The sequence below is a fragment of the Carettochelys insculpta genome, chromosome 2 (assembly GCF_033958435.1).
Source record: "Carettochelys insculpta isolate YL-2023 chromosome 2, ASM3395843v1, whole genome shotgun sequence".
In the NCBI taxonomy this organism is placed as follows: Eukaryota; Metazoa; Chordata; order Testudines; family Carettochelyidae; genus Carettochelys; species Carettochelys insculpta.
The window spans coordinates 111,349,768-111,375,220 of record NC_134138.1 but is presented as its reverse complement, the minus strand read 5'-3'; the positions used below and the strand labels follow the sequence as shown (position 1 = coordinate 111,375,220).

Below are 25,453 nucleotides of genomic sequence, written 5' to 3'. Positions count from 1 at the left end.
GTTATATTGTTATATAAACACACTAGAACAGTTTTAATTTTTCTGTAGCTGTTAAAAGTAAGTTCAGAAACATAAATTTTACAGATATATTTAAAATTAACATAGAATACAGATATAATTTATAACAGCTCCACAGTACTCAAAGTCCATTATACACTGGCACAAACACAGGTTAAATTTTCTGTTCTTTCATGATTTGTGTATGAAATGAATACACAATGCCAGTACAAGTACTCTATGCAAGATGCTCTTGTCTGAAAATGTACAACTACTGTTAGGCACAACATAAATAGATCAAAATGTGCATTAGCCATGTATATAATACAGTCTAAAACAATTACTTTCATAGCATTATCATCGTACATGGATGTTCTCCACTGTCCACACAATTTATGCATTCAAAATAAAATTTTAAAATATAATGCACCTGGTACTTATCTCTCAGAGATAGTAATGTTCTTTTACAAAAATGAGTGCCATAGGGTATAAGTCTGATTAGCTTCATAAATTAGGAAAGACATGCACTAGCTCAAAATGACTATCAAACTTCGCAGGACCATGAGTTTTAACACTTCATTCAACTGTTTTATCTTGCCAAAAAGTAAGGTGTTTTATTAAGTTAGTTTATAGCTTGCAAACCACTTAAATGTTTTGAAAATATCTCCTCTACCAAAGCCACAATATTTTTCATAATAAAGAAAAGCTTATATGCTAAGATGGTACAGATGATCTCTCAAAAGTCAGGATTTAGCAGCCTTCAGACTGACTTCCACAGTAACTTGACTCAGGCCTCTTTTGCATATGTATTCCAATAGTTGTTTGCATTATCACATTGTTTCTCAAATAATCCAATATAATTTTCTGTTTTCTCCTCCTTAAGATAAACAGATACAGTATTTTCTCATGTCTTTCTTGACTATTTATATTATTTTTCACTATCAGTGATCCAGTAAATTTGCACTTAGACATTTCATATCAGTGTGCATTTTCAGACTTTATCAGCAGCCATGTATGATCCATTTTTTTCTGAACCAGAGGAAGTGCTTTGTTCAGGTGTGGTTAAGGAGATGAAGCAATTGCCTAGGAAGCTAATGTAATTGTATGTGTAGGTGGCACTGATATGCCAGCAAGATTTATTATAATGTAGTTAACTTGTACTTACTGTACAGTGTGGTTTATATATAAATAATTTACTTTCTGATTTTCAGATAAATGATTTATAGATTGTTTGGCATGTACAAGTAGTGCACAGTTTTACAACATGCTACAGATGTGTGCCTAACATGTAGAAAAATGTATGATCCATTACATTACTTTAGAGAGTAAATGATCACGTAAAAACGCCTGCCTTAATAATTCGTACACAGGCTACATCTACACTGGCACAAAAACTTCAAAATGGCCATGCAAATGGCCAAATCAAAAATTACTAATGGGGTGCTGAAATGCATATTCAGCACCTCATTAGCATGCTGCCAGCCACGGCTCTTCAAAATTGCCACTTTTCATTCCCGCGCGGCTCATCCAGATGGGGATCCTTTTCAAAAGGACCCTGCCAACATTGAAATCCACTTATTCGTATCAGCTCATAAGGATAAGGAGATTACGAAGTTGGCAGGGTCCTTTTGAAAAGGATCCCCATCTGGATGAGCCGCGCAGGAATGAAAAGTGGCAATTTTGAAGAGCCGTGGCTGGCAGCATGCTAATGAGGTGCTGAATATGCATTTCAACACCTCATTAGTAAGCTTCAATTTGGCCATTTGCATGGCCATGTTGAAGTGTTGTGCCAGTGTAGACACAGCCACAAAGATTCAAAGCTAAAGTTGAAACAGAAGCCTTTGAAAATCAGAAATTATAAAACTGAATGCTTGTCTGGGCAACATTAAAATTCTGCTGTTGCAGTGTTTTCTAATGAAATTTCGGATTATTCCTTAAAGATTAAAGCAGGGGAAAGAAATTACATAAAGTGAAAATATTTGGCTAGGTATCATCAACAACCTCCCTTCTGTGTGAGACAGCGCCACTGGCAAAGTAGCAATAATGGCATCTACATGCCTCTTTGACACACCTACCCTCTTTGCTCTCCCCTTGAGTGGGCCTGATGTGAGATATTCACTAGTGAGCCCTTTTCTGGGGAACTTTAGGGCCATGTCAACACTACCGTGATCTTTAGAAATATGATCTTCCAGAAGATCTTCTTTTGAAAGAGCACATCCACACACACAAAAAAAAAAAAAAATGGATCAAAAGATTGATCTGCTTTTTCGAAAGAGAGTGTCCACACAGCCCCTCCTCTTTTGAAAGAACAAGATCAAAAAATCCAGCACCATAAGGACTGCTTTCAAACAAAGGGCCCCCGGAGTATCTACACATGCTTTTTTTCTGAAAGAATCTTTCGAGAAAAGGCACTTTTCCTCATTTGGGAGAAGAAGAGAGCCTCTGGAAGAACCACCGCATTCTCGTGAAAGGAATTTGAAAGGGCGCATTTTCTGTGTGGATGATGCACTTATTCTTTCGGAAGAGGGCCTGATTTTCCAAAAGGACTTGCTAGTATAGACGTGGCCTAGAAATTCTGCAGGAGGGAGCCACTCTCACATGAGCAGGAGAAGCTGCACCACTTTTACATCACTTTACGACATTTTATCACAACTCCTCCTCCTTGCTGATGAAATACAGGCCCGTGTGGTATGAGCTTTCTTTTCCTTCTATCCACTCTGTCCAGACAAACATGGAAAGCATGACCTTGTCCTTAGTTTCTCTATTAAGATTTAAGATTGATTCAATTTTAAAGTAGATATTTTAAATAGCTAGATAGTGCTTTTTTGTGTCAGCTTGCAGGTACTGAGTACCAGCACCTTGGCAGCTCCAGCCACAGGATAGGCTGGGGGTAGATATAGATATAGATATATAGATATAAAATGCGTGTGTTGCACAGTAAGAGAACGCAGGTCAAAAATGTATGCCATGCAGAAGTTGATGAGGTTTTAGGTAGCCCATTGTTGCTGTGGAAATTCAATCCTCAGTCCTACACTAGTCCCTGAAAGGGCTGTCTCCTCCACAAACAAACTTTGCCTCCCAAACTACATTCAGCATTTCCTATTTGACTCTGTTAATGTACTTTGCATCTGGCACAATAATTCTATGTCATTTTATGTGTACTTACTCGTGTAATAAAGATGATGCTATTCAAAGGCATGCACAAGTGAATCAATAAACAAAAGGTCTATATATTCTCTAGGAGGATGTTTTCTCTACTATGTCTAAAATGAATTGGTATACAAATGCATACATTTTTGTATAAATTTCCCTCTATCGTGGAATTTCAATGACTTTCTCACAGCATTCTTCCATTAAGCACAAGATACTTATACGTACCCTAGTATAATCATGAAGTCTCAGGATGATGAGAAATATGGCACAGCATTAACTGGAGAAAAATGTAAAAATGTCCAAACCAACTCCTGCTAGAATCAAGGGAAATACTCTCATTGACTTCAGGGTCAGTTGGTGTAGAGGAATGTAGCTGTATTAAGAACAATGGAGATATACCACTTTACAATAGCTGAGGATTGCATACAAAGTTAGTTGAACTACTCATGTTAATTAAACCTCTAGAGGATTGAACTACTTAACTTGTTTTAAAAATAAATTTTATTTTTTCCAACTTAAACTATTATGCTGTATGATTTTAAGACTATAATAGAATGGTTGGAATGTAAATGTCAACAAATTCAAACTGTATTTAAATAGTCCTTCAGTGAACAGCAGTGTGCATATGAATAGACATGTAGCTTAATGTTTAAGCTAATATATTTAAATATATTACTAGAAATGGCATATATGTACATACATAAATACAGAGACCTGAAACAAACCCTTCCTGCTTTGATTATTTCAACCTATATTATGCCATAGTTATGTGTGTGCCCTGGGCAAAATTTTATGAAGGTGTAACCATTGTTTGGTATGTGCAGCCAAGCAAGGCACACAAAGTACAATCTTAGTACTCCATTAACCTGGTGTAAATTCTAGAGTTACGTAGTTAGTTTCGCATTTCTTCTCTAAGTAATTACTCCAGCACATGAAAATTATTTCTGCTCAATTAGAAATAGATATTATTTCTATTCCTGTGTTGACATCATACATTTGATTAAAAACAAACAAAACAATTGTCAGAACCAACCTTGAAGAGATGACTGAAAAGGTCTAGGTATCTTGAAGTCTAACCACTTCTTTTGAAATCAAAGTATTAATTACTTCTCTTTTAAGTGAGAGATCATTTCTCCCCACCTCCCTTTCTAGATTAAAATGTAAAGTTATAGAACTACATTAGGAATTGTACAATTGCAGTCTGTTAACCTATTTGTCTTATAGGTGCAGCTGGAATATGCTGTACTTCAATATTTATTAACAGCAAGTTTTTAGCATTCCCACTAAATAAATAAGAGGACTAGGACTGACTTACCATTACCCAAGTTTTCTGGGACATCTAACTGTACTAGAGAAAAATGTCTAATATTAAGAATGATCCCAATTATCTGGTAAATGTAAAGAAACTGATTTCTTTAATTGTACGAATTATCAAGCTAAAGCTGCAGCTCATTTTAGGAAAACACTGTGCTTTTTCTAGACATCTAGTCCACACATAATGTAAACCCAACATGACAGAATTATTTACATTGCTGCTCACACATGAGTACAATTTGTAGACGGTGCTGTATCAATCCGACTCTTACTATCTTTAACATCATTCAGAGGTGATTCATTACCTATGTGACATTTGAAAACTTGTTTGTAGGCCTTCCTAAAATTTTCTGAGAGAAATGCATATATAATAGGATTTACAGAAGAATTGCTGTAAGCCAGGCAGTGTGCTGTCACTCTGAAGAGAAATGAGGCTTGAGTCAGTGGGAAAACTCCAAATTCAGCCCAGAGGTGGATCACATGATGTGGTAGCCAAGATATGCCAAAAACCACCACCACAACCAGCACAGTCTGGGCTGTCTGAGGCAGAAAAAGAGAGACATGGGTGATTTATTAATAATAGAACACATAGTTTCAAACAGCATGCTTCAAAACCCATTATTTAGGGATACAAAATTAATGGGAAAAAAACACTTAGGTATTTTCAATTTACCTGATAAACATGAGGTTCTATTTGCACAGCGTGATTCAGATGGTAGAGAAAATTAGGCAAAGATGAAGGCCCTGATTAACTACTTTGTTAGTCCAGTTTTATGTCAGTGGGATTTCACTGAATTACAGAGGCGTTTCACTAACATAAAACTGGTGAGTGCTGCGGTGAGGCAAGCCCGTAGAAAATGCCATAACTTTAATTTGAATAGACTCTGCTTTCTCTGCAATTCAAGAGTGACCAAACTGTAGCTCACAAGCCACATGTGACTCTTTCACTGTTAATTCCCCACCTCCCTATGACTCCCAATCACTCTCCACCTACCAGATTGGGAAGTTTGGAATCTTGTAGCAGGGTGGGAGGGTAGGGGCTTCTGCCCAGTGAGGAGGGGGTTCTCAGGGTTTCTATCCAGCAGTACAATTACAGGGGCTGCAGCTCTGACCCTCAGCTGACACCTCCTTCTGGGCTGTAGTTCCAAGCGCCAGTGGGCTTGAGTGGTCTGGCTCTCAAACTTCCGGAGATTGTCATATGCAGCTCAGAGGGCCAATAAATTTGGCCATCACTGATTTTCAGATGACCTCAACCTAAACTGAGTTGCCACATTTTCAAAAAATGCTCAGCATCCAGAGGTCTTTTGTATTCAAGTCCCATCAGTGCTGATGGAAACTGATAGGAGTACACCGGTGGATGGCAAAAAAAAAATTGTCACAACAGAGGTATTAAACCTGAATGCGGGGAGCGGGGCTAATGTGTGTTTCTAACCTCGAAACACAAGTAATGAACTGAGCAGAACAGAGTAGATCAAACTTCTGTCTGACTCATTTTCTTCTTTTTCATAAGACTCTGTCAATGGGAACTACTAGGATATAAACAGAAATGTTAGGGCTTATAGGATGATAGAATGCAACCGTGGCTTGGAAAAATCACTGTGGGAGCTTTCTTTAACTTTCAGTTACTGTAGGAAAATATTTATTATTTTGAAATTGTTTGACAAATTAACACCTATTAAATTTGCAGCAACTACATCTTTTAATTAGTTCATTGATGAGAGACTTAAGCCCCCTCACCATTATCAAATTTGTCATTCATTCGTCTGACATAAATAGGGTCTTGTCACTTTTACAAAATGCTTTGGTGATGGTGTGTAGGTGGATTTATACCATGTTACAAAGCTGACCTATATCACTGGGCATAGAGCTTAGTCCCATCTATTCAAGCAACACCGAATTATGTTATAATACAGAGTCACAAAATAGTGCACGTTACTGAACAAGAGGACAACGTATTTTCCTATGTTCTTAAATTTGGGTTCTATTTACCTTTAATGATGGGCACTTTTGCTCTGAATGATAGATTTTTAACTCTGGCTGGCAAGAAATCAAGAAAAGCTTGGACTATTCACATAAATTATTTAAATTTCAATGTCAATGGATAAATATTACCCGCATGGGAAGCTGCTCTAATTAGTTCTTACTCAACAGGAATCTTGGTATTAGATTTGATTCATTGCAACAGCATTTGTATTCAGCTGTGCCTATAAATAATTTTCCTGAGCAGCTGTAAAACTTTAGGGTCATCAGTTTACTCTTAACCTCACTAACACTAACATCCACACCTACATTCTCATTTCTATGGGTCCAAGCCATCAAATAAAATCCAGTGCCTTTGGAGATACAAAAAGCTCCAGGAAGGCATTCAGTACATGCCACATCAAGGTCATCTAATCAGCAAAGGAGATGGCCTGCTAAAGATGAACCTTTCCATGCCAAAAATAAAACTCTTTCATATCCATGAGTGATAATGAAATAATTTGGGGGAGATGGTAGGAAACAGAAGATCCTCAGTGATCTGAAACTCAAAAAATAGTCCTATAAAAAGAAATAAATACTAGAATACTCAGAGCTAACTGACAAGTATCAGGGGCTAGCCATATGAATCTGTATCCACAAAAACAATGAGAAGTCCTGTGGCACTTTATAGACTAACAGATTTATTGGAGCATAAGCTCTTGTGGGCAAAGACCCACTTCGTCAGATGCATGTCTGATGAGCTACCTGATGTCTGAAGCAAGGGCAATTATTTTTGAAAACTCATGGAAAACAGGAAAGATTCCAGAGGACTGGAGGGCTATGCCTACACTACAGAGTTATTTTGAAATGAGATACAGCAAACCCTCAATTTAACGGACTGTGATATAATGGACTTTGGAAATAATGGACACTGTCTGCCAGCCCACACCAGCACCCAGAATAAATGCCAGAGACTCACCAGAGCCACTGCCTGGACTGGAGGAGCTACTGGAGCAGCTGGGCCCACTAGGGCTAGAGGGGCCACTGGAGCAGCTGAGGCCACTGGGGCCAGAGAAGCTGGGGGACTGTGGTGGGGTGCAGGAGCTCTTCTCCCCCAGCCTCATGTGTGTGGAGCATGTCATCACCAGCTGCCAATGTCTGCAATGGTACTGAGCAGCAGCCATAGTGACTGAGGCTGCTGCCTGCTGACAGGCTGGGGGCGGCCATGCTCAACCTTCGCTTGCGTGGCTTGCAGCTGGGGAGCTGGAGGGGTCACAGTGCTGAGAGCTGCAAGAGTGGGAGGTGCCAGGCTGGCATTCAGTTCCTCTGCTGGTAACTGGGAGAGGGAGATGGGGGTGTGAGGGGAAGAATAGGGCAGGAGAGGGGAATGAAAGTGGGGGACAGAGGACAGGCGTGAGCGATGGGCTGGGAAGGTCAGTGAACATCATATAGCATAATGATTTAGATATAATGATCTTTTGGCATTAACGGATACCCATTCCCCCTATTAGTCCATTAAATCAAGGATTTACTGTATTTTGAAACAGCTATTTCAAATATCTTATTTCGAAATAACACGGCTACACATACAAAGTATCCCAAAATAGCATGTCTGGATATATAAGCTGTGTCTACACATCCCCTCCCTTCCAGAAGGAACATGTAAATGCGGCCATTTGGAAATGCAAATGAGTCATGGATTTAAACATCTTACACCTCATTTACATATTCTCGTGTTATCTGGCTTCCAGAACAGCCATTTCCGGAAGCCAAAGCAGCCACATGGATAGGGTTCCTTCGAAAGGAATCCCACCCTTCAAAAGCACCCTTCTTCCTGAAGAAAGTTAGGCTGCATTGGCTTCCAGAAATGGCTGTTCTGGAAGCCAGATCGCATGGGACTGAAGTGTGAGATATTTAAATCAATGCCTTATTTGCATTTTCAATCAGCTGCATTTGCATGCCCCTTCCAAAAGGGAGGGGATATGTAAATACAGCTTCAGCCTGGCTTTAGAAAGAGGAATGCAAATGAGAGAAATTGAAAATGCAAATGAGGTACTGATTTACATATCTTGTGCTTTATTTCCATAATCTTTTTCTAGAAGAAAAGCATGGTTCTTCGAAAATAAACACCATCTTTCAAAGAGCCCTTCTTCCTGCTTTGTTTCAGGAAGAAGGGTTCTTTGGAAGATGAGGTTTATTTTCAAAAGAACCCCACCTGCATTGCTTTTTTTCTTTCAAAAGAATCTCTTCCAAAAAGAGATTACGCAAATGAAGCATGAGATATGTAAATCAGTGCCTCATTTGCGTTTTTGATTTCCCTCATTTGCATTCCTCTTTTGAAAGAGGAATTCAAGTGTGGACATAGCCGCTATGTTTACACTACTGAGATCTTTCAAAAGTGTGCATCCACATGCACAAAACAAATCAACAAATCAATTTGTAAATACTGGGGGAAAGTCAGTCCAATTCCTGGGCCTCTGTCCTCTGGTCAGTCCATTAGGACCCCTCAAGGGCCCCGTTGCCCTCGCTGGGACGAGGGGTGGTCTGGGGAGAACCCAGCCCCCGCCCACTCATGCTGGGTTCCAGCCCAGGGACCCCGTGCAGCTGCCAGTGGGAGTAGCCCTTGGTGCAGCACCTCTCCTCCCTGGGCCACTTTCCCAGATGATTCCCCCAGTACCTTCTCCAGGCCATAGCAGTCACGGGTCCTCACTCTTGATCTTGTAGAAGCTCCCGCTCTCCCTCTGTGATCTCCAGTGTTCCTGCTGCTCTCTCTGCTCCTCTCAAACCTGTTCTCTCTCTGCTCCTGTCTCCTTGCATCTCTCTGCTCACCTCTCACTCTCTCCCCCCGCCCCTCCCACTGTGGAGGGTTTTAAAGGCCTCTCATTGGCCCAGTCATTGGGGCCAGTTGGCTTTAATTAGGCTGAGCCATCTCCCACTCAGCTGCCTCTGATTACCCTACAGGCCCTTCTGCTTGTTTAGGCTTCCTTCCCCCTGGCCCTGCCACAATACCTAGAATATAAGTAATGAGGAACATGAATTTGTTTGAGGCCAAATCACATATAACCAAACTAATCACTTTTTGACAGTGTAACAAGCCTTGTGGATAAGGGGGAAGTGGTTGTTGTCATATATCTTGACTTTAGTGAGGCTTTTGATACTCTTTCATATGACCACCTCATAACCAAATAGCAAAATATAGCCTAGAAGAAACTACTTTAAGGTGGGTATATAACTGGTTCCCACGGGGATTAGTCTTGCTTCTAGTTCTGATTGATATTTTCTCAAATGATTTAGAGATAGAATGGCACAGACAGTACACTTAGATTTTCAGATGATTTCAAACTAGGAGGAGTTGAACGTACTTTCAAGAAAAGAAATAAAACTCAAACTTGTCTTAACCACGAATGCTCATTATCTAATAAATTCAATTGTTAGTTTTTAAGTTGCTACAGGACTGCTTGTTTTTGTGATGCTACAGACTAACAGGGCTACCCTTCTGAAATTAAAACACAAGAAGTAATTCTTCTGCTCTATTCTGTGCTGATTAGGCCTCAGCTGGAGTATTGTGTGCAGTTCTGGGTGCCACAAAAATGTGGAGAAACTGGAAAGATGTGGACAAACTGGAAAAAGTGCAGAGAAGAGCAACAAAAATGATTAAAGGTCTAGAAAACATGACCGATGCGGGAAGATTGAAAAATAGGGTTTGTTAGTCTAGAGACGATTGATGGGGAAGATGTTTTCATGAAAAATTGTTACAGGGAGGAGCATGAAAGCAATGGTCTTAAATTTTAGCAAGGAGTATTTAGATAACATTAGGAGAAAACCTTCTGTCAGGCTAGTTAAGCACTGGAACAAACTGCTTAGTAATCTCCAACAACACTGGAGGTTTTTAAGAACAAGACAGACAAACGTCAGAAATTATCTCGGTCAGTGGTTTTCAACCTTTTTTCATTGTGGATGTCTAAATTTGCAAACCCCTTTAGAAACTCAAACAATCTATGCATCCCCAGAAATCTGCAGACAATATGTTGAAAATCACAACTTTGGCAGACCTCTCAGACATAGTCCACAGACCCCAGAGGTCTGTAGACCACAGGCTGAATAACGCTATTCCAGTTATTACTTAGTCCTGCCTTGAGTGAAAAGCACTGTACTACAGGACCTATAGAAGTCTCTTGCAATCTTGCATTTCTATTATTTTGTTTAACAGTCTTCCCAGGAGTCATACTTCACAGCAGTCTTTCCTAGACTTGTCTTGTTCCTGTGTAATCCACACACCTCTGTGTGGTTAACTGTGCCAAGTAGTGGTACCTGCACACACTCTTGTGCTCTGATATGTCATAATAAAAGATTACGTAATTAGGGGTCCTTCAATTTAGGGAGAGTTCCCAATGGGAACTAAACTATTGTGTTTACCATGCATAAATTTTCAGGTGGAAACATAAAGGAAAATAATCACATAGGTGATTTTTTATTTCTTTTTTCTGCAGCTATGACAAAAAGAAAGCACAGTGACCTATCCCTTCAAGTAATGTTAATATTTTGATCCAAAGCAGAATAATATGGATAATAGTGTAAATGCTTATCTCTGTCTTTTTTTTACACCCAGGCAATCTACCTGACTTTAGCTGGATGGCAGATTTTGAACCTGTGTCTCTTAAATCTGGCATACTTAAGATGCATGGTACCTGCAGGATGCCTAATTTTGCATAATGGTTTGACAATCCTTGCAACACCTGTTTTACTCCATTACCACTGTCAAGCCTAATTCCGATGTTTACCTTTACAATATCATCAACATAACCTGCAGCCTAGGAAACACTACAGGGCTGCTCTTTATCTAATGGGATCGCTCTTAACATTCCACATAAGTAATAAAACTACCTGAAATATAATTTTACAACATACGCTAACTTTAATATTAATGTTTTCTGTGTGATCTGTAAATCTACAAAAATAGTATTCTGGCAAACACTTATTTTAGATTTAGCTTTTTTCTTAAATATCAAAGTCTAATTTAAGAATCCACTTCTGAAGTCCTTATTCAGGCAAAACTCCCATTGGTTTGAATAGATGAGAAAAATATTGTTCTTGTTATTTAAAAGAAACAATCAGTTAAAGTAGGTATACTGAATACATGTATACACATCCTGTGGAAAATTATATTGCCAACCCCAAGTATTCAGCTGTCATTAGCGTAGCCCTACAACTCATGAAATTGATCAAGTTTATTTTTCAAACAATATTTTGGTTCATTTTATTTGCCTTCTGGTTAAGGAACATTAGAGTACACTTTTTGTTTTTAAATTAAGGCTCGGTTTCTTTTATTATTATATGACAACAAGAGCTGAAGCTCTGAGAACACCAAAAGTCGCAGGATGCAAAATAAAATCTCAAAAGTTGGTAACTTTTGTTTAGTAGTAATGTCATCAGCACCACGTATTTAAAAACCATGCTGAAACAGGGATTAAATACCTAATCCTCTTAACATCATGCTTCTAAAAAAATGTTGACTAGTATTTCCACGCAAAAATTGGAATTGTATAACTACAGGGTAAATTGGGGTCTAAATCAGCAGTCCAGTTGGCACAGGAAGTCCCTGAATCCACTTGTATCTACACTTACTTCACTGAGACTCAGCATGGGCATATTATTATATCTATCAGTTCAGACTGCACAGCTGCACCCCAAGGACTTATCTGACTCCACTGTTCATAAATACTGAAATCAAGCAAGAAACTCCAGGTTCCCGATCTGCTCAAAATAAGAACTTGATGTGCCTTCTGGTGCCAAATCTGATCAAAATAAGAATTCAATATTCTCTATTACCAGATAAATTCACTATGATACTGGTCCTTTGATAAAGTTCTAAAGAACAGAATTAGCTTTGTGACTTAAAGATCTTTTCAAAATACTATTTGTGTATTAGTATTGTGAGTTGAAATCTTGAAGAGCACAGAATAAAAACAGTTTTCATGAATGGCGAAGTTTTAAAAGAGGATAAAGAAGTAAAATAACTCTTATTTGGAAGATTCACCTTAAAAAACAGGAATTCTTCATATTATATAAAAACTGACATTAGTGGAAAAATGTACAAAATAGTGAGAACATATAGTGAAAGCTAAAAGTACATTTCTACTAACATAGGTCTAGGTCACAAGGGATTGGCTCTGGACCTGCTTTTCACAGATCCAGAAAGTTCAAGGTACAAACATCTAGAATAGTGGCTTACCCTATTGCAGAGATTAGAAACCAAAAGCAAAATTCAAATTTGGTTAGAGATTTGGATTTTAATTCCTCAGTGAGCAGATGTATTAAGATTTGAGTACATGTCTATCTTTGGTAACAAGCAACATTATTACACTGAGAAGTTAGCATGCTTGGCAAAGAAAGCAATCTACCTTTTTCTTCGATGCTTCTGATTTCTTTGACATGTTTCTCAATTTTTTATGAAGATGATTAAGGACCTGAAAAAGATTAATTTGCATCTTGTATTTAATTTTTTTTATTAAAAGATATTTTTTTTAAAAATATGCTGTCCAATAGGGCATGAATTGTTTGCAAATGTTGGTGTACACAGTCTACACATTTCAAAAGCGCATGCTGTAATATCAAATCTGTACCTGTTGGAATAAACAAATATGAAGCACATGAGTTATTTAATTCTAATATAAAAACAGATGCATTAACTACCAAAATATCCATACACATAATCTGCCAATGAACATAAACCTATTCTACTGTAGCTGGCAATCATTTGTCTTCCATAAGAATGTCTATGTTTCTTTTAATCTAGGGTGAACTTCTCCACACATAACATAAAAAACTGCATATTTTGAACCATAGTTTTCTTTAGTCTCCAGTGTAATTTGTATTACTCAGCTGGATATTTGATAAATTTAATCACCCCTTTAAGCTATCTGATTTTGAAGAATGTGTTTTAATGTTTAATTAATTGATACAAGAATGTGTCAGAAGTGAACTATGATCTTTCTGAAAGACTTGTGATACACCTGTAATGGGTCATCTTTTTTAATCTGGCAACAAAATTGAATTGTCATTGAACAGCAGCTGTGAAATTGTAACAGAACCTTGATAGTCTGCAGACACAATTTTTGGGTAGAGTAGCAGAAACGCACTTTGGTGGCAACCATCATTCATTCTGGCTGTGTCTACACTGGCAAGTTCTTTTAAACGATTTTTCAAAAGAAGGGGGGTCTTTCTTTCCCATTAAAGAAAACATGTATGTAAATGAAAAGCTAAAAGTATAACTGTTAAATACATTACAAGTGTAGTAATTCATCAGTATCTATATACCAACAGCTCAGGCTTTCATTTTTGTACATCTCATTCTCCAGTTTTAGACATTTTCCTGACATGACTCAAACTGTCAGTAGACTAGCTTGGACCCAGGACACTCAGGTTGGCCTTCACTGAGTGGGGCCTTGGCTGAACCCGAGGCCTCTCCATCTCAGCAATAAGAAGAACAGAGGGCAAGAACAGCCCTTTTCCCATGAGAAGGATTCCTGGGTTCTTGTAAAGAACCTAAGGCAATAATCCTGCTTCTCCTGACTTCTGCTTCTCTTCTTTTACCTGGGTGAAAGAAGGGAAGAGAAAATCTTAGATGCTTCCAGAAGAGTGATATACAGAATAAGCAGTTTCTAGCAAGATATGCATAGGAACTGGAGGAGGAGGTATGAGCGGTGAATGATGTATATGTGACTGACTCTGGAAGAGTATAAGAGTGAGTAAAGAGAAGTGAAAACCATTCCCCTGGTTTGATTCTTGAGACTAAGCTCTAGAGTGTTGGCCAGTTCCACGCTGCTTGAATAGGCTATTTTCTCAAGGTAGTTAATCCCCTGAACACTCTCCATTTTGATCAGGTATTAATTTCACATGGCCTCAATATGCAGCTGTCTGACTAAGCAAATTCTAGTTAGGAGGGTGGGAGGTGTACACCAGACAATCTGCAGTCCACATGCAGAAGTTGGAGACCCCCTACTCCAACTGTACAGAAACAAAGCAGACAATTCCTACATGACAGGAGCTGTGGAGGAATGATAGGTTTGTATATGTATATGCCAAGACCAACCAATGGCCTCCATGCACACCACGCCTACCTTGAGCCAAAATGTTCCCACTGAATGATCTCTTGCTCCTCTGTCAGTACATTCATTTCAGCTGGATCACGTTCAAAAACTACAATTCACTGTGAACAAGGGTGTCAGTATCTGATCATTTTTAGAAACTGATTGCATGAAATATTGGTTTATGGGCTCTTGTCAACCACAAAACTGGAACATATGAATGTGCTTTTTACAGCATACGTCATATGGGTTTAATGTGGACTATTATGCTGTTTTCCAGATTCCAGACAGGATTTGACCCCAGGTATTTTAAGACATCTGTTTCTGCATTTGCAGTTACTGATACCACTACAGGATTTTTAGAAAAGAACAAAAAAAAAAAAAAAAAAAACTTCTGACTGGCATGTAGAATCAGTTCAAGCAAATCTGTTACCAAGACTGAATACTCCAGCTCTGTGTTGGAAGCTAGCTGAAGTGAAGGGTCGCTTCATAATATTTTAAGCAGCCTGGTTGTGAAGTGACTCACACAATTAAATCCCTACTCACCTAACTGAAAACATGCTCCCTACTCTATTCTAATATGAATTTATATGCCAAAATATTTGAAATTTGAAAAACAATTCCCTACATAAATCTTTTTCAAATTCCCATCTTTTAGTTGCATTGTTTACAGATCATATTTTGCTCTCAGGAAAGGAAACAAGGGAATAAATTCTTATGACTGACCCAAGATTTTACAGAGTCTATAGGCTTAAGGCCACCACTGACTGTGTAACCCACAAAAACAAACAAACCCTGCATAATATAAATTGCTAGACTGTAACCCATGTGTATGTCTCTTTTACTCTAGAACAGGCTCTTCCTTTTCTTTTTCTTTCTTTCTTTCTTTCTTTCTTTCACTCTCTATTCCTAAAATTGTATTGAAGAAGAGGCAGGAAGAAACAGAGAGAGAGAGAGAGCATCCACGATGTAGGTGATCCTGCCTGCTGTTGGCATATATATATTTCCATCAAACAATATATAAACGTAAATCCTACACAATTTGAAAGCATATTTATTTACTTGCTACTTACAGTCATTCATTGGTCACACTTTCATTAGTAGGTCCTAGAAAGATCCACTTGAAATAATGCCCCAGAAGAGCTTAAACAAAGTAATTCTGGAATAAGAATGACCCATATGTTGAACAGAGACAGATGCAATTATTGTATTCTGGACCACAATTTGTCACGTAAATCTTGTTTGCACTCAAGTTCCATTGTCAGCAATGCAATAGTTATGGTAATAGGAACAATTCCAATTAGTACAGCAAAGTAGCATACAGCACACATCATTCCACACTACTTAGTATTGTATTGCTATTATTATTAGAGAGATTTAATTTGTTTTTATTTTTATGGGCAGGTCTGGGGTAGAACTCTCGCATTCATGTCCTCTTGAAACTTGGGATATAAGTTTTCAAACCAGGAACATTTTTAAGTTCCTTTTTTAGGTTAGAATTCCTATGCTGTATGATTTATATTCGAATTTATAAATCAAAGCTGCATCGCATTATATGTGAATTGCCAACTCTGGATTTCTCTGGGTTTGCAGGAGGACAGGTTTTTGAAGTATACATCACTGTTTCAGTATTTTTGTAATTTGTGATAGCACTCCTGTTTCCCAGCAAGAGCTGTCCTTTTGCTAGTGCTGCCCAGTAGGATGTGAATTCTCTGATAATGTAATTTCAGACAGAGGGAATGCAGCTCGCTTGCCATTTAAATGCGTAAAAAATGAAGAAAATTACAATTTACTTTAAAAACCAAGAACTTGCCTTACAGCAGCCCTGAAAATGCCATATATTCAAATAAAGAACTGCTCCCCTGTGTCTTAAACTACGTTATGAGAAAACTGAAGCTTCCTTATTATTATTTGACAGATCCTCAGCTGGCATAATTCAATGTAGCTCCATAGAAATCGTGAAACTACATTAGTTTACACCAGCTGAAGATCTGACCCAGTAACATGCTCCACTTTATAACTAAATATTGCCATTGATGTGCCTGTTACATTACACAGCAACTTTTCTTTACTACTTTGTGCATTGGAAAGCCAAGATGTCATGGCTGTGTTTATTTCAGTAGAATGCTATGGTAATTTGCTGAATGGAACTTCATGATGTCTCCTTTGCTCAACAAATGCTATTGCAGGTATGGCCTTGACAAATTTAAGGATGAAACTCTGTTGACTTATGGGCACTTGTGGGCATACCTCCCACACCCAGCTCGGCGTGTTGTGCCAAAACACTGTAGGTGGAGTTTTGTCCATGACTCTGGTAACAGTATGAGTGAGCCTTTATGTTGCAAATTACAGAGATATCAAGTGCCTCCTGTAAAGACCCGAGTTTTCTCAGTTTCCACTGCTGCAAGTGAGTATTGAGGGTGGCAAGTATCTCACAGAACTGGCCCTCAAGGCTGGATCCTGCTTTCAGTGGAAGCAGGATTACACCAGTCATCTGAGACCCCTTCACTTCCTAGCCAAAACAAGGATGAAATAAGGACAGCTTGGAAGAAAGTTGAAAAGGAGGTTTGAGCTGTAACTTTGAATTGCCTTGTTTCCTGGCTAAGACAACATTTTAATTTTAATTAAACATACATTTAATTAGTGTGGTTAACCCCTATTTCAAGCTATATTAAGTTGACTATGAACCATTTGCTCTGGACAGACATGGCATGCAGGGACTCAAATTTGCAGATTTTTAGTTAAATTATTTATATTTACAGTAAACTGTTTTATATCAGCAGCCCTGGGACCAGAAGAGTGCCAGATATTCAAATATTCTGGATAATAGAGAGGTATCTCTAGCAATACATAACACTGAATAAAAACAAAATTAGATATGGAGAAACAAACAAAAATGTATGCACAGTAACAGAGAGAAAGCCGTGCTAGTCTATATACTATCCAAACAAAAAAGCAGTAAAGTAGCACTTTAAAGACTAACAAAAGACTCTGGTATGGCTATGCTCTGAAGAAGTGGGTCTGTCCCACTAAAGCTCACCTAATAAATTATCTTGTTAGTCTTTAAAGTGCTACTTGACAGCTTTTTTGTTTTAAAAATGTATGCAGAGTACTTCATTTACCAACAACAGTAGTATTGTACACTGTAACCATACAGACCATGGCTACACTAGGGATGAATTTCTAATTGAATTTTGAAAGCAGGGAACATTTCAAAACTTGCCATGGAGTGACCACACACAAATAGCACCTTATGAAATTAAATTGGAAAGAATGGAGCCAGCCTTTTGAAATCATTGTTCCATTCCTGTGTTGGGAAAAGCGCCTCATTTTGAAATTAATTATGAAAGGAAACGTGTGTGGTCGCACTGTGGGCTGCTATTTCGAAAGAGTGAGTCCTCCATGGTGCCGGCCTGCTGGAGCGCAGAGACAGCCTGGCCACCACCAGCAGGGCTCTATGGTTACTATCCCCAGGCACTTTTGAAGATGCAGAGACCCAGAATCCCCATGCAGGAAGCTGAGAGAATGCTGGCAACCACAAGCACACATGCCTGCAGCCACACATCCTCCAGCACCCCCTACAATGAAGGCACAGAACCCATTGGAGCCATGGCCAGCAGCCAGGACCCCCACACCTCCCAGGGATCGCAGGGCAGCACTCGACAGGGCTCCCAGGATGCCAGCCAGGCTGGGAAAAGAGGGGCCTGCTCTGGACCGAGCCTGAGCTCCAAGACCTCCTGGGCTTGTGAGGGGACAAGGAGGTCCTGCTGTAGACCCAGGGGTGGAAGTGGAACACGGCAGGCTTCGGCTGCCTCTCTGAGGACCTGACCTCACAGGGGCACCCCGGCAGACCCCCCTGAGCAGCTCGAAGTGGTGGCTCATGCATTGTGAGGGAGCAGTGGGGTATGTGTGTGCAGGAAGGGGCGGTGGTGGGGGAGTGGTGTGCATGAGAGAGGGTGTAGGGAGATGCCTGGTGGCTGGTTACTGTGGCCCCTGAGCAAAGGCCTCCCAAAGGGCGTCCCTCACAAGCACCCCATCCTGGTGCACCTGGCAGCATGGGGCAGTGGCCTGCTGTTCAAAGCAGGGGTACGGCCTTGGCCGCCCACTGCTGCATGAAAACCTCGTGCTTGCTCTCCCTTATATGGTGGAGCGCAAGTGCACCCCCACTACAGCAGGCACACTGGAGAGGCCAACCTCCAGTTGCATCAGGAGGCACCTGAAGTGCCCCTTGAGCTGCCCAAACACCCGCTCAACAGTGCTATGGGCCTGGCAGAGGTAGGCATTGAATAGATATTGGCTGGGGGTCCAAGTGGCCTGTGTAGGGCCGCATAAGCCATGCCTGCTGGGGGTAGGCAGAGTCAGCCACACTGCAGGGCAGCATGGCTGTGTCCTCGACCAGGAGCTCCTGTGGGAGGTAGGTCCCCTCCTGCATCCAGTGACCAAGCCACAAATTTCTAAAGATGTGGGCACCACGGGCCCAGCGTGACCACCCCGCACAGACGTCCATGAAGCACCCCTTGGCGTCGATGAGGGCAGGGAGCACCATGTAGCAGTACCCGTTCCAGTTGAAATAGCTGCCGGCGCTGTGTGGCAGGGCCCAGACGGCAATATGGGTGCCATCCATCACGCCAAAACAGTTGGGGTAAGCCCATCTTGGCGGAGCCTGCCATCGTGGCATCCAGTTCCCCAGTGCTGATGACCCATCACAGGAGGACGCTGTTGATCACCGTGAAGACCGGCATGGGATGGAGGGCAAAAGTGCCCATGAGAATGTGATGGGGTGCTAGGGGACACCCTGGCCCCTACTGGCACTGAAAGAGTTTACTGTATATTATATTTTTATAGTCAAAATAGTGCGCTATACCAACTTTAATATTTCATTAAATCTACTCATAAAACAATCCCTTTTGTTTTTAAATTATACAAGTAAAATTATTATTAAACTTATTGTTAAACTTAGAAAACTTCTTTAGCATAAAAAACAAAATTTTAGAGGCTATTAGTTAATGTGCTATTTTGACTATATAATTATTAGTAATTATTAAATAAAAATAATGCTTAAAGGGCATCTTCTGAGAATGTCCAGTAACACTCTACCCATAATGTCTTTTAATATTGTTATTTAAATAAGGTGATGATCAAAAGTATGGTCTTGGTTTCTTCCCCATAGGTGCGCACAGTAACTCCTCTGAGACAGTGAAAAATCCACCCCTTCATACAGGGAAAAGAAAACTAAATCTTTAAGGGATAACTTTTGTTCTTGTTTTATTTTTTTGCCTTTTTACCAGTTTGACACCTCAGCTGTATTCAGTGTCATTCTGCTCCACAATTTAGAAACTTGGACCTAAGAATACAGACATCTGTCGAAGTGTTTTAAAATGCAGGTGTTCACTCTGCTACCCTTCTTTCCACAGAGCAAGTAATGTATTTACGCACAAACTATAGAAATTACTCCAACCCCCCTCAAAACTGTTTGCTTTGTTAATCAAGGGAACTGATCCCTCAGCAAGCAAGCAGATTTCACACACACGAACTATTAACTTCCCTGCAGTGAGTGAGAATTAATCAAGCCATTAAAGGTTTACAAGATGGCAGTAAAAGAGTTGTCCATTGGGACTGTATTCAGCCTACCAAGTGCTCTTACACTAAGGCTGCGTCTACACGTGCACGCTACTTCGAAGTAGCGGCAGTAACTTCGAAATAGCGCCCGTCACGTCTACACGTGTTGGGCGCTATTTCGAAGTTGAAATCGACGTTAGGCGGCGAGACGTCGAAGTCGCTAACCTCATGAGGAGATAGGAATAGCGCCCTACTTCGACGTTCAATGTCGAAGTAGGGACCGTGTAGACGATCCGCGTCCCGCAACGTCGAAATTGCTGGGTCCTCCATGGCGGCCATCAGCTGGGGGGTTGAGAGATGCTCTCTCTCCAGCCCCTGCGGGGCTCTATGGTCACCGTGGGCAGCAGCCCTTAGCCCAGGGCTTCTGGCTGCTTCTGCAGCAGCTGGGGATCTATGCTGCAGGCACAGGGTCTGCAACCAGTTGTCAGCTCTGTGGATCTTGTGTTGTTTAGTGCAACTGTGTCTGGGAGGGGCCCTTTAAGGGAGCGGCTTGCTGTTGAGTCCGCCCTGTGACCCTGTCTGCAGCTGTGCCTGGCACCCTTATTTCGATGTGTGCTACTTTGACGTGTAGACGTTCCCTCGCTGCGCCTATTTCGATGTTGGGCTGAGCAACGTCGAAGTTGAACATCGACGTTGCTGGCCCTGGAGGGCTGCGTCTACACGTGCACGCTACTTCGAAGTAGCGGCACTAACTTCGAAATAGCGCCCGTCACGTCTACACGTGTTGGGCGCTATTTCGAAGTTGAAATCGACGTTAGGCGGCGAGACGTCGAAGTCGCTAACCCCATGAGCGGATGGGAATAGCGCCCTACTTCGACGTTCAACATCGAAGTAGGGACGTGTAGACGATCCGCGTCCCGCAACATCGAAATAGCGGGGTCCTCCATGGCGGCCATCAGCTGGGGGGTTTCGAGATACTCTCTCTCCAGCCCTTGCGGGGCTCTGTGGTCACCGTGGGGAGCAGCCCTTAGCCCAGGGCTTCTGGCTGCTGCTGCTGCAGCTGGGGGTCCGTGCTGCATATACAGGGTCTGCAACTAGTTGTTGGCTCTGTGTATCTTGCACTGTTTAATGAAAGTGTGTCTGGGAGGGGCCCTTTAAGGGAGCGGCTTGCTGTTGAGTCCGCCCCGTGACCCTGTCTGCAGCTGTGCCTGGCTCCCTTATTTCGATGTGTGCTACTTTGCCGTGTAGACGTTCCCTCGTTGTGCCTATTTCGATGTTGGGCTGAGCAACGTCGAAGTTGAACATCGACGTTGCCAGCCCTGGAGGACGTGTAGACGTTATTCATCGAAATAGCCTATTTCGATGTCGCAACATCGAAATAAACTATTTCGAAGTTGGGTGCACGTGTAGACGTAGCCGAGGACGTGTAGTTATTCATCGAAATAGACTATTTCGATGTTGGCTGCACGTGTAGACGTAGCCGTCATGAGGTTAGCGACTTCGACGTCTCGCCGCCTAACGTCGAAGTTAACTTCGAAATAGCGCCCGACGCGTGTAGACGCGACGGGCGCTATTTCGAAGTTGGTGCCGCTACTTCGAAGTAGCGTGCACGTGTAGACGCAGCTTCTTGTTCTAGGTTCTGGAGAATAGCAGTGTGACTCGGTGCTTCCTTCGAAGCTACAGAGAGCAAAGATAGAGAAAATGGATAGATAATTGCCTGAGCGGTGACGTGGAGAGAGTGTGCTTCATGTTTCAGCCCCTTGCTCATCCTCAGTGACTGCGTTTTTGACAGACCTAAGCCTGAGTAAAGGCAGGGGCAAAGCTCTCATTTACTTCAAGGCGGACCGTCGAGGAGCGGAGAGCGAGCCCAACCGAGGGTGAAGAGCTCCAGCAGGCTGTAGCAGAACGGGCATCCCACAGTAATAGTGCGGCTGGGATTTGTCTGCATCGTGTTTGAAATCTTTGCAGTGTGACTCTGTAGCTGCGTCTACACGTGCATGCTACTTCGAAGTAGCGGCACTAACTTCGAAATAGCGCCCGTCACGTCTACACGCGTCGGGCGCTATTTCGAAGTTGAAATCGACGTTAGGCGGCGAGACGTCGAAGTCGCTAACCCCATGAGGGGATGGGAATAGCGCCCTACTTCGACGTTCAACATCGAAGTAGGGACGTGTAGACGATCCGCGTCCCGCAACATCGAAATAGCGGGGTCCTCCATGGCGGCCATCAGCTGGGGGGTTGAGAGATACTCTCTCTCCAGCCCTTGCGGGGCTCTGTGGTCACCGTGGGCAGCAGCCCTTAGCCCAGGGCTTCTGGCTGCTGCTGCTGCAGCTGGGGGTCCATGCTGCATATACAGGGTCTGCAACTAGTTGTTGGCTCTGTGTATCTTGCACTGTTTAATGAAAGTGTGTCTGGGAGGGGCCCTTTAAGGGAGCGACTTGCTGTTGAGTCCGCCCCGTGACCCTGTCTGCAGCTGTGCCTGGCTCCCTTATTTCGATGTGTGCTACTTTGGCGTGTAGACGTTCCCTCGCTGTGCCTATTTCGATGTTGGGCTGAGCAACGTCGAAGTTGAACATCGACGTTGCCAGCCCTGGAGGACGTGTAGACGTTATTCATCGAAATAGACTATGTCGGTGTCGCAACATCGAAATAAGCTATTTCGAAGTTGGGTGCACGTGTAGACGTAGCCTGTGTGTGTGAGAGAGAGAGAGCAGCCCTACACATTCAAATGAGCGCTGCCCGAGAACACCCCACAGCCGCCTGTCCCATACCGTCTCCCGCTCGGTTCCCTCGCGATCGCGCACGTGTGACTGTCCCCCACCCCCTGACAACCCGCCCGCACAGCTCCACAACTACCTGTGATCCTGCGCCGCACTCCCTGTCACACCCCGAAACTTCAACCCCTCCCACGGCCTTCCTGCTGCACCCGCTTCCCCTGCCGGCGCCTCAGGTGAACTCCCATACGCTGGCCCGTCCTGCGGCGCCCAGCCACAAACCATGTGGCCCACCACCTGCCCACAGTTTTGCGGGTGCGAACACCTCTATCCCTTCCCTATAGCTGTACCCGCTCCTCTATGCACCCGCCTTTGTGCCTTTGTCTTTATACACACGAATTCTAGAGCTACACCCCATGCCTGCAACTGTCACACACACACACACACACACACACAAATACTTTTTACCAGCATTCCATTCCGCAACTACACCCCCTTTGCCCCTATACACACGAATTGTAGAGCTACACCCCATGCCCGCATCTCTCTCTCTCTCTCACACACACACACACACACACTTTATACCAGCATCCCATCCCTGGTAACTACACCCCCTTTACCTCTCCACACACCCTGCAGCCCCCACCCCTGGACCGGTACCCTCCGCACACGCGATACCTACAGCCCAGCCCCGAAACTCTCAGCCCCCATGGCTACCCCCCCGGCCCCCCCTGGCCTCCCCCGCCCCGATCTCCCGCACGCACCCCCTGCCCCCGCGACCCCCTGCTCGCCCCCACCTTGGCGTAGCAGAAGGAGATGAGCAGCAGCGGCAGCAGGTATCCGAAGACGAAGGTGCAGACCACGTAGACCTTCTTGTCCCGCGGGTTGGGCCACTGCTCCCAGCAGAAGGTCTGGTTGCTGGCGTCCCGGTGGAAGAGGCGCTGGTGGTGAGCCACAGGCGAGGCCATGGCGATGGAGAGCGCCCAGATGAGCCCCACGCCCAGCAGCGCGTTGCGGGAGACCCGCAGGACCGAGGAGCGGCGGGAGTGGACGATGGCCACGTAGCGGTCCACCGACATGGCGGAGAGGGTGAAGATGCTGACCAGCATGGAGACGGTGAAGAAGTAGTGGATGAACTTGCAGATGAAGGCGCCCAGCACCCAGGTGGGCAGCACGTAGACGGTGGACTGGAAGGGGATGCAGAAGAGCAGGTAGGCCAGGTCGGCGATGCTCAGGTTGAGGATGAAGATGTTGGTGGTGCTGCGGGGCTTGCCCGGCTTGCTCCTGGCCAGCACCGTGATCACCAGCGAGTTGCCCAGCACGCCCAGGGCGAAGATCGCGCCGAAGACCACGAGGGTGAGGAAGTTCTCCAGGCCGATGCCCAAGAGGGGCGCGCCGCTGGCCTCCGCCCCCCCGGGGAGCCCCGACACGTTCGCGTCCCCCCGCGGGGAGTCCGCGCTCTGGTTGGCCCCCAGGAGGGCGAGCGCCTCGGGCTCCATGGCCAAGGCGGGTCCCCGGGGCGGGACCTGCAGCGGGGCGGCTGCGAAACTTTCCGGAGCCGGGCGGCGCCTGGAGGGGCTGGCCGGGGCGCAGCTGGGGCTTGTCACTGCAGCGAGCGGGGAGCGCACCGCGGCGCTGCCCGGCTCCGCCCGCCTCCGCTCGCCCGGCCCGCGCGGCAGCCTCCTCGCGCCGCTCCCGCCCGGAGCCGAGGGAAGGGCGCCGCGGCCGGCACGCTGGCGAGCCCCGTGCCAATGCCAGAGCCCGCCTCCAGTCCCACGCCGGGCAGAGCGCAGCCCCGGCCGCGCCGCTCGTCCTCCCCCGCCCAGCGCGCGGCCGCGCACACAGCGGGGGCGTCGCTGCGCTGGGAGCGGGCGGGCAGGGGCTCCCCTCTCGCTCGGGGGGTGGGAAGGTGGGAGTGGGGGGGGTGGATGTGGGTGGGATAATGTGGGGGGTGGGGGAGTGGGGGGTTTTGGGGGTGGGGATGGGGTGGGGGTGGGAGTGTGGAGGGTGGGGGAGAGTGTGTAGGTTTGGATGTCGGAGTGGGGATGGGGGTAGGGTGGGAGTGGGGGTTGGGGTGGGGGGTTGGGCTGAGGGGGTGTGGAGGTGAGGTTGCGGGAGGGTGTGATCATTGCACCCCCAGCCAGCTCCTCCCGCGGGACAGCTCCTGTTGCCATAGAACTCAACCAGCCCAACACATCCGCGCCGCCGAGCGTGGTGGCTCAGTAGCACCGTCCACCTACGCAGGGGGCGATGGAACAAGCCAGGATCCCTGTCCTGCTCCAGGTGTCGCCCTCGTCAGCCCCCGGCCAGTTTCAAAAGCTAACCGGGGTGTGGGACGGTGCGTGACTGGTGCTGCCTCAGCGCCCTTCCTGGACTGGGAATTCATGGGACTGGTGGGTGCGCAGCTCCCCGTCCTCTGAGCTGCCGCAGCACCCTTGTTTCCTGGGGAAATAACGGGACTGGAAGGTGCTCAGCGCAGGGGAGGACAGAGCTCATAAAGCACCAACTTGTTACCGTTATGGCACTCCCCGGGAAAGCACGTACCTGGGGGAGGCAGCGAAGAACAGGCACTCAGGTCCTGCCCAGAAGGTGGTCAGGGACCGGGGACAGTCGTCCCCTGGAACTGGATCAAAACTGGAGCCCCGATTCTGAAAACACTGGTGCATGCAA

At 44.1% G+C, this 25,453-nt stretch overlaps 1 protein-coding gene across 1 annotated transcript; it reads right to left on the bottom strand.

Moving 5' to 3' along the window:
• Window positions 1-4,581: 4,581 nt before the first annotated feature.
• On the bottom strand, window positions 4,582-24,311 carry GALR1 (galanin receptor 1). Its single transcript, XM_074985874.1, has 3 exons — window positions 23,581-24,311; window positions 12,825-12,890; window positions 4,582-5,004 (listed from the first exon to the last, which is right to left on the bottom strand). The coding sequence occupies exons 1-3, from the start codon at window positions 24,280-24,282 to the stop codon at window positions 4,687-4,689; spliced, it is 1,086 nt and encodes a 361-aa protein (XP_074841975.1). The 5' UTR covers window positions 24,283-24,311; the 3' UTR covers window positions 4,582-4,686.
• Window positions 24,312-25,453: the final 1,142 nt, after the last annotated feature.